Here is a 10843-nt window from a genome sequence, read left to right as displayed (position 1 = left end):
GAGCTTGAACAAGCAAGAAACGCAAATGTATTAACCGAAAAGCTCATTTAGGGGTTGTTTGAGTCTAGACTGTGATGTGCTTATTATTAGCTCATGTAAATTTACAAGGATGTCACTTACTATATGAATAGGTCCCTGTTCAAATTTGAGATTTTTTCGATAAATTGAAAATTTCTTGCAATTTTATTACTATTTATTGGCGTTTAAATATGAAAAATAGAAAACTAGCTTAGAAAATTCTGAAACTTTGTGGAGAACTCAGGTAAATTATTATATGGTCACACATAAATTTTTGGGTCTATTGGATAACCCTAGATGAAGTTTTGGGATTCTTGTTAAATCAAGTTTTAACGATCGTTTGTTGCTCAAAAACTTTTGTTAGCTAAATAGTTTGGTTCTGGAAATTCTATAGGGACTTTTTGAAGTTATTTTGACTGTTCTGAAAAATAGTTGTATTTTTTGGATATCGTTTAGTATAAACGGACAAATTATTGGTTAAAAATAACATTTAAAATGAATTTTATAAATTAATAAATAAATTTAATATTTTCAAAATTATTTTTTTTAATCTACATTTAATAAATATTAAGTGTATAAATTATGTTAATTGAAACATGTTCGGATAAAAAGCTGTGCTAATTTGAAAGCTAACAAAAGTAATTTCTGATAAAACCGGCAACGTTCGGTTTAGCGAATCTGCTAGGATATCAAAACCCAAAGGGTGGCCAAATGTCATAGTTTTGGATAAATTTAGTTAAGCTGAACCTTTTGGAAGTTATTCGGACAATTCGTGTGGATTGTATGCGTTCTTTCCAGCTCAGTCTGCATTAAACAGAAACGGACCCTGTAGCGAATCTGGACATCTAAACCCTGATATACTTTCATAGTTTTGAGTTGCTTTATCAAATAACGCGTTCTCTCAAGTGTGTGTGATCTTAACTATTTTCAAAACGTGTAAACGAACAACTTTTCTAGACATGAAAAACAGTGAAACTGAGCCGAAACCGATTTTGAGCATCAGGCATTATACAACGTCAAAATTTGAGACTGCTGATATGTTTCTGGGTAAACAGCTATACCCAAACTAGATATATAAACCAATTCAGTTTAGAGGTTATATAAGTATTAACTGTATGATACCGATTTTAGGAATCGGATTTGAAACAAGTCACGCTAGCTGTTAAACGCATATTGTGCAGACTTTATTACCATAAGGTGAGTTTCATGACCCTTTTTTCTTTAAACTGTTTTTTTTTAATACTTGAGGTGAAAAGCATGTTTATATACATACATACTTGAGTGCATGGAAACGCATTATGATGTGAATTATCTGAGTCACGCTAACACACGAAAAGTCGCCACAAACACAAGTGGTTAACTATAGGCCGATGGCATGTGAATAGTATTATTTGTTTGGCAAACCCAGTTGAGATGGCACGAATGCGAAGGTTCTGCTGTAATTGCAGATGTCCATATATATAACATACACGCTATGTGATGTTAGACATAACAACCTGGTTGGGGGGGGGGGGGGGGGGGGGATGTGGCTAATGGAGGCCACAGGATAGAAATGCATTGTCAAGGATTTACTTGTGGGCTTGGTATAATTGCATCGCATGTATTATAATTATTTTGGATGCGCCTACTTGATTATGTTTAAACTTGTGAAACTCACCAACTATTCGTAGTTGATCCTTTTTAACATGCTTTTCAGGTACACTTAAACTGGAATAAGATGCTTACATGTTATGTGGGCAAGTTTTGTATTCGAATATTATTGTAGATAGATGCAAGAAAGCTATTAGATAATAAAGTGGTATAGTAGAACTGAATGATATTATGTTACGCATAGTATGTAACTGGAGTTCAAATAATGTAATATAATGTAAATTAATATGTTCATGTTTTTTTTTATAAATAGTGTGGTTGATATCAGAGGTATTTGTTGCATCCCCCTTTACAGTTCTGTTGGGGCGTGACAGGGTGTGACATGCGGTCCAACTCTACCAACCCGTTGTAATCATGCCACCACCATCCATGACTACCATCCATCCAGACAACCCATCACCACCACATGCCACATTGCAGCCACCATCCGACCACAACTTGGATGGGGCGGTGATGGATTGATGATGGGTGTGACATATATGGTAGCAGTGGCTATAGGGATGGTGTGGGACGAAAACAATGTGGTGGGATATGTGGTAGACGGCCGAGGTTGGGTTATAGGGCGAGTCCATTAAGGGTGGATTGGCTCTGACTTGTATGTGGTGTCCATAATAAAAGTTTCAATTCATTTTTTATTGTATTGTCATCCAAATTAATTAGTTAAATTTCAAATTTATTTGATAATTTCTTTAAATTTCAAATCCTTCACATTCCAATTCCTTTTACAATTTTTTTAAAGAACTGAGAGATGATTTTTTTTTCAGTGATTTGGTTTGTAGAACAAGAATTTGGATTAAAGTTAAGATTTTTGTAAGATACAGAATGGGCTGATGGGCGAATCCAAGATTGGGCCAGCGAGGAATGGGCCGGAAGCATGCTGGGACTGGACTGGATGGTGTTTGAATTTGAGAGTGTTTTGGTTTATCGTATTTGAAATTGAAGTATTTTTATTTACCTTGGTTGGTTCAAATTAGAGTTGTTTAGAAATAGGAGTCCAAATAATATTCTTTTGGGACCAAGTCAAGGGTAGTATAAATAATTAAATAGGAGTCGAGATTATCTGTTTTGTGTCTTGTAATTTGGGATTCAAAGTTTCAATAAAGTGCACATACTCATATAAGTAGTACAAGTCGGGGGTTGGGTTCGGGTTCAGGTTCGAGACTTTTCAAGATTACATGTGAGGTTAACAGTTTTGGTTGGAGAATGTAAAAAAGTTTGAATTGGATAGAATCCCTTGAAGCAAAGTAATTTATTTACATTCTTTTTCTTTTTAAACAGTGAAGCAATCTAACCAAAGTAATTGACTAATTGGGATATCACAGACTCACCAATACCGTAGCCAACATCATTACCGCATTCTTTTTAACCATTCACAAAGACACAAAATAAAACATGACTATTTGCCAATCAAATGCATCTTAAAATTCTAGTTCACATAACGAATTTTCAACATAAATTCATTCCTTCAAATTCCAAGTCCAAACTCCAATTATTTATATTTTTTGAAAGAACTGTTTAAATTAATTGCTTTCACACTCCCATCGGTCCTCAATGCAACTTATAGAAGTTGTTTGTTTTAGCTTTCTTCTTGTTTCAAGGTTTTCTTTAGCCTCTTGCTCAGTCCGTCTTGTCATGATATCAGATGAACAAAAATCTAATCCATTCTAAAAGACTAGTTTTGTTATTTTAAAAGGGCTAGCGGTACAGCTTGTTGGTCGTTTGTCTTCATTTTCCTTTTCCGATGTAAACACTATTTTTTTAATAGAAAACATATACGGTAAGCTTGGTGTTTTTTTGTTTTTTTCAGATTGAAGAACTAAAGTTAATAGGTATGTAGAATGGAAGAACATGTAAATTTAGGTTGGGGGGGAGAGCACTCATGTGTATTACTCATGCATCGATAAATCATGTACTGTCACCTCATTTCTACCCTTACTTACACACAAACCACAAAATTACTGGCAGCACCTACCCACAAACATCCTATAACTTTTTTAATTTATTTTAATGCTTCAATGGTCAACAATGAAACAATTTTATGTGGGAAGCATTCAAGCTTTTGCCATGGATTGAAGTCATACACCTTACCCACATGGGATGGGGTGGTGTTGCCAAAAGGTTTGGAAGCCATGCATCCTACCTATATTGGTGCCCAGTCCTCCCAAATGGATGAGAGAATACACATTCAGTGATCAAGCAGTTTGAGAATTTATAACGTGGTGTAAGAACCAAGGTCTGAATCTAGGTGGCAAGTCAAGGACAAGCAAAAAAAACGAGATAGCACTCTGAAGGAAGTTTGTTGGTGAAGTTTGTGCCTACAAACATGGAAGCAGGTGGGGGAAGGTGGACCCCGATCTCTCAAGTCACATATATACATACATATTATATATATAATTTTAATATATTCTAATGGGTTTGTGAATGTTTGATATTGTGAAAATTAGTGAGAGGGTTTTAAAGAAAAGTTTAAGAAATATAATGTAATACTAATGACTGATACGACAGTTTGTGAAGATTCGGTGTTCCTTGTGCACTTAATAACTGTGTTATGGAGGTGGGCCCTGAGAATGACACTAATAATAAAGGGGTCATGTGCTGATCGGGTCCAACAACTGGTGGTGCACATGCATATAACATGCAATATTGGACGACACCAGTCAGGCTTAATAATCTTTACAACATTCATCCACTCTTATATTTAATATTAAAATATATCCCAGATCTTTACTCAATTATTAAAGACTCAACTTGTACATACATTAAATACCAACTGTTTTCGATCATACATGTAAAATTTTAATCATTTTGGAATGTTTTTAGAAAAAAATTCTATTTGTATACCTGTGGTTTGTTGCTTTCATTCATTTGTATACAAATTCGAAACTTTTACACTTTGAACACATATTAATTCCAATTGTATCCATTTGTATACAAGTTCCAAACGAAGTTAACCAATGCCGTAAAAACCTCCCTCACATGAGGGCCACTTTCGTTTATTCAAATAAAAAATAAAATCCAGATATCATATCAGACCTGTTCAAAAATTTAAGCCAATTACAAAAAATGCATTGTTTAGTTTTTTTATTATTGTTCCCAAACAACAACATTTAAACCTTATGACCTAATTTTGATTTTTAATGATATTAGGGAAAGATGATACATTGTATGAAAATGATAATGTCTTTATGCTACTATTAGTGAAAGTTCATTGTGATTGCAGGTACCTAATGGCATATTGTTAGTGAAAGTTCAATGTGTAAGCCTGCTCCATTTTTTCAGTTTAGTCTACTAGGTAGTGTATAAAAAACTGACATTATGCATGAAATCTGACAATATATGATCTGCTACAATATATATCGCAATCTGCTGCGATATATTGGTCACATTTATGTTGAAGTCGAAAATCTGAACTTAACATTTTGGTAGATGCTTGAATGGGTAATTAGATCAGTAATTCAATAGTTTGACCAAAAGGTCAACTGCTGATCATGAACATGTGAACCTTGATTATACCACATTTATGTGTTTTCAAATTGTGTTTAAATTATATCAGAATCGCCTCCTTTTTAGACAAATAAATTATGTTCCATTTAAATATTGTAAACACAGCGTGACTATTGTCAAACTATAACTACTGCTATTTTCTTTGAGTTAGCCTAATTACAACATTATATGTTGCATTGTAAATGAATATATGTGTAAACCCTCGAGTGGGCAAAAGTGAAATTGCACTAATTTTGACGTTATTATACTAATCTCGTGAAAATAACGTTAAAAGTGGCGGATGGTTAATCAGGCATCATGTGGTGGCATTGATAGCCGAAAGACAAGGGTACATGCACCAATCGACCGGTGTGACGATGGTTGAGTGTTATGTGCCTTATGTCCAAGGCTTGATGCAAAACCACTATCGAGCCGGGGGTCTCATTGGAAGCAGCCTCTCTATTCCTATGGAGTAGGGGTAAGGCTGTGTACATCTTACCCTCCTCAGACCCTACCATAGCTTTGCTATTGGTGGGATATACTGAGTGCGATGATGATGATGATGATGTAAATGAACCGAATGAAAACGAGCATGCTCGTAGGTGTGTATTTAACTTTTATTGAACGGACACTTAATCGAACAAAATTTTGTGTTCATGTACGTTCATTTTAAAATTGAACATGTTCTTGTTCGTTTAAAAAAAAGAATATATTCATGTTCGTTTATGTTCTTTTAAAAATGAACGGTTTAAAGCATAAGCGATTTTATTGGAATAGACGAAAATATCCCTCATGTGGTGGAGGTTTTGACGGTTTAGTTAACTCCGTTTGAAACTTGTATACAAATGGATACAATTGGAATTAATATGAATTCAAAGTGTTAAATGTTTCAAATTTGTATACAAATGGATGGAAGCAACAAACCACATGTATACAAACAGAATTTTTTTCAATGTTTTTATATACCTTAGAGATCGGTAGAACATAATTGTATCTATCATGTGGCATAAGAAATTACTTAAAAGAGTCTAGTCATAGAACTTTGTACAAGAACACAAAATCTGTAAATGTGTTTGTATGTGAATTTGATTGCAATTTTGTGAGGTACCAAGACCACTGTCATACACTTGTGTTTATACTAATTCGGCTCATTTTCATGAAACATTAATTACACATTTTCATCAAAAACTAATTAACCATCAATGACACCACCATATAGTGATATAACAACAATTAACCCTTTTCATTCTTTATAAGGAAAGCAGTTATGCATACAAGATCATGCAATCCGATCGACTCATGCATATATATTCATCAACTAGCTTTTGAACCCGCGTATTACACGGGATTGTCAAATGATAAAAATATATAAGGTCTGTTATTTAGTTATGATTCTCAAAATACTTATGAATGTATTAAAGTTATGTAGTTGATCAAACCTTATGTATGAAAATGGTATTTAACTCAATAATGATTAATGAATAAAATCCACACTATGTTATAACCCAATTGACAAAATAGTTTGACCCATGACCTATGGATAGCTAGAATGAATGAAATAAGAGATTAGGAATTAGAAGGAATGTGAGTTTGACACATAAGCTTCACATTTTCTTTTATTAGTATAGTAAGATAAGATAAGATGACCGTTTGGAAAATTCTAACGTATTTTAATAATCAACACCGAATAGCTTTGGCTTGGCGACATTGGAATCCCCCTTTATCTCAAGGGATTGAGTTTGACCCTTACAATGAGGTAATAGATGGATTCAGTAATTGTAGTTTGTGAGCCTCTGGAAAAAGAAGAGAAACAACAACAACAATAATAATCAACTTGTGATGTGATGATCAATTTCCTAAACAAGTTTGTGACTATGATCAATAGACGGTTGATCAACATTGGTTATCATCATAGAGGGACAGCATTGATTAGCATCTAAATTGTTTATCATCAAATAAAGTAAATTAGTTGTCCCCAAGGGACATTCTGAGGTAATGTTACTCCCTTCTATGTAAGAGGTTGATAATTCAAATCATTCGAGATGCATGTATATGTGGTTAAATAAGTGTATATTAGAAATGGTTCTAAATAAAAGTAAAATAGTTAATGTAGTTTGAATTAAACATATTGGCATGTTTAAACACAAAAGGATCTTCGCCTAAAAGTGTACATGATATTTATTTAGTTATTAAAGCTAAAAAGTGCAAGGATGCAAAAGTGATAGGGCATGTGCAAAATCACATGGGGTATGCCTGGTTTCTTGTTGATATATGCGTAATTACACACACCATTTAATTTCCTTGTGAACATTATCTTCCAAAGTTAAAAGTATACAAGCCTCAAAATAGGATGCTATAAAACACGTCGTTATTTCATTTGCTAATGTCCCATATCCTAGTTGCATTTCACGCTGTCATCATCTAACTCGAGTCTTTTTGTGTTGATTTTGAGAAAGCAAAAGGTGGGATTTAGTTTTTTTTTTTTAATCAGCATTTGGTAAAAGAACAAATAATTAACAATTACATGAACCTATAACAAAAATGTATAAACATGGGAAAGATTAAATACAAGGAGTTTCTTTGTGTAAGAAGCCGGAAGCGCATGACTTGTTAAGAAAAATGTACTATCTTTCCTCTCGTAACCGGTATTAACAGATTTGCTTTTTAGGAGTTAGAAATTTGTTTGTGTTAGTTGAGTGGAAACTTTTCTGAAAGTCACTCATGTGTTCAAAACACGTTGGTGGTGGTTGAAACAGGCATTTCTTATGGTCCCACATTTTTTCTGTAGACAGAGTAGAACGATGTGGGATTTGTTTTAAGTGCCACAAAAGATAGCTTTAAATGATTTTTATGGTTGTTTCTTTTAGATTGTAGTATGTGCACCTTATTCTTATATTATCCAAAAGAGCTTTGATTTTACACACTAATGAAACATATGCATCAGAACCACTAGAATAGTGCATCAAGTTTGTAAAACATAACGCAATAATGCAATTGTATCAACAAGCCATAATAAAATGTACGCATCGGAGCCATTATACGAGTCCGTCAAACTTGTACGTATAGTTGTAATGGTTTTAACATGCCATTATAAAATTATACATCAAAAATCATTATAGCAATGATTAATGAATAACAAAATTTTACAAACCAACCATGTGTTACATTACCTACGTACAAACCGTCTAACGACTATATGGTTCGGACAAGCCTGTTACATGCTTAAATATGAATTTGTTTTTTGTGTATCACAACCGATCTAAGAACAATTTAGCCTCCAAGATTTTCGGTTCCTTATCTCAAGAAAAAATAATGTTATTGGCTCAACAACATTAATATATTTGAGGTTTAATAATATATCTTTATCTTAAACATAAGTTTACATATAAAATCGAATAATCAATTAATATTATTGTTTAGCAGGAATGTGGCCACTAGGCTTGTGTCGGAGCGAATTGAAACCCGTGATTCAAATTAACTGTTTCTTAAGAGCATTCTCATCCAACCTCTTATATTATGTGAGGGGTGATTTTATAATTTAGAGAGTGATTCAGGGTGTTGTGAGTGAATAATTTTTATATTTTAAAAAAAGTAGTGATTTTTCTGTATATTTGAAAAGTTACTGCTCATCCCCTATAATTTTTTAATTTATTTTGAAAGTGGTTGTGAGTGAAGAGAAAAGATAATGATAAAAGGTATAAAAATTATTATTTAATTGAAATTGAGAGATAAAATAAAGTGAGTTTTATTGTAAGTTTTAGTTTGGAGATAGGGGTGGGATGAGAATGCTCTAACTCGCACGCCTACAGTTTAAATGAGGACCGGCATGCAGGCTACCAAAGCGATACCAGTGGTCCTTCATCTATAAATAGCTGCAACAGACACCATCTTTCTTCCATCAAATCAAACTAACCACCATGGCTAAGTTCTTTGCTGTCTTCCTCTTGGCTCTCATCGCCATTTCCATGCTTCAAGCCACCGTAAGTCTCATCAATCTCGTCTGCCGATTGTCCGATCAATGTTTGCAACATTATTCAGTGTTGGGATCAAATACAGACAACTCTTAGCTAGCGTGTGAAACATACAAATACTAGAGTAATTTTTATTATGCTGAAGTGAAACTAACTATTATTGCTATACAAATTTTTAATTAGAGTAATTAATATTACTGTAAGTCCTTTTTTAAGTAATGACTCTAGTTTAAATTGTAGAGTACGTGCTAATTACTATAGTTATTTGTACATTTAGTATGCTAATTTTATTGTGCCGAGACCATCCCACATTAACTGATACATTTTCTTTTTATTCGTTGAATTAGGTTTCCGCAAAAGGAGGACATCGCGGAGGATTTGGACCTGGAAGTCTAACAAGCTCTCGTAAGTTTCTAGCTATGATCTAATGTTATTTCTCTTCAATTGCCATTAACGCAATTGCAATTTTGAAATTTCAACATTAATCGTTGCAATTGTGTACTTTTTTTTCGAACAAAAAATTGCATTATAAAAACGACAGTGTTTACGTTAAGATAGAAGACAAACGGACAACAAGGCACAAGCTACATCGCTAGCCCTTTTTTTATAGCATAACTAAGTCTTTTAAAAGCAACATTCATAAATCTTAAGATTATAACATTACTAACTACTGTTTTTGCAATGTGAGCATTAATCGTTGCAACTGTGTACTGATTTGTGCGAAATGAATGAATTACAGAGTGCCCTGGCCAATGCGTGAGGAGATGCAGCAAAACTCAGTACCACAAGCCGTGCATGTTCTTCTGCCAAAAGTGCTGCGCGAAATGCCTGTGTGTTCCCCCTGGTTTTTATGGAAATAAACAAGTTTGTCCATGCTACAACAACTGGAAGACAAAGGAAGGCGGTCCTAAATGCCCGTAGATTGATCGAGTTCGTCGATATCTACATAATTATTAATTAACGTCGGTATCCTGTGTCCTACTTACTGGAGTAATGCTGTTGTATGGATCTACTATATGTGTTCTACTTCCTTTTTGATCTTCAATATTGTAGTACAATAGTGAAAATGGACTTAACGGATTATTATTGTTTGTTAGTGTGCCGCACTCCATTGGATGCTACTATTGCATTTCACATGTGACTGGGCCCCATATATTTCACAATTATTAATATAGTTTCATTCTACTACATTATAAACATATTTACTTATTTCGTATTTTTTACTTTGCATTTGATGTTCTTGTCGTGAATTTTATTACATAATTGTGCTATCAAATTCTATTTTGTACCAGATTATAATAGTGTTATATAAAATATATCTGATTTTAACTAAACCATTATTGTTGAAAATACATGATTAAATTTAGTTATAAATATGATTTTATAAGCTAGATCAAAATGTACCTTGATAAGGACGGGTTATTTGATACTTTGAGGTCGCTACAATGTTTACTATATTTGTAGTAATCTTCATCTTATCAGAAGTGTGAAGGTGTTAGTACATAATGTATTAAGCAAAACAAATAATATATTTGTCGTACGTAGGGGTGCAAACGAGCCGAGCCCAAGCTCGATCACTAGGCTCGAGCTCGGCTCGTTTAACTTACGCAGAGCTCGAGCTCGGCTCATTTCGAGCACTATTTTCAAAGCTCGAGCTCGGCTCATGAGTAGATTCTCAAGCTCGAGCTCGGCTCATTTACTATTTATCAATTATTTTTTAT

General features: G+C 33.7%; 1 protein-coding gene across 1 annotated transcript; it reads left to right on the top strand.

The window, feature by feature from the left end:
* Positions 1-9061: 9061 nt before the first annotated feature.
* LOC143555309 (gibberellin-regulated protein 6-like) lies at positions 9062-10069 on the top strand. The gene is made up of 3 exons (XM_077044881.1): positions 9062-9131; positions 9470-9527; positions 9862-10069. Exons 1-3 carry the CDS (start codon positions 9069-9071, stop codon positions 10041-10043), a joined length of 303 nt encoding a protein of 100 aa, XP_076900996.1. The 5' UTR covers positions 9062-9068; the 3' UTR covers positions 10044-10069.
* Positions 10070-10843: the final 774 nt, after the last annotated feature.

Source organism: Bidens hawaiensis, unplaced genomic scaffold (assembly GCF_021521415.1).
Source record: "Bidens hawaiensis isolate Kalapana, Puna unplaced genomic scaffold, B.hawaiensis_p1.1 tig00018044_1, whole genome shotgun sequence".
In the NCBI taxonomy this organism is placed as follows: Eukaryota; Viridiplantae; Streptophyta; class Magnoliopsida; order Asterales; family Asteraceae; genus Bidens; species Bidens hawaiensis.
Note: the sequence above shows the minus strand (reverse complement) of the source record. Positions and strands in the feature narration are given on the sequence as shown.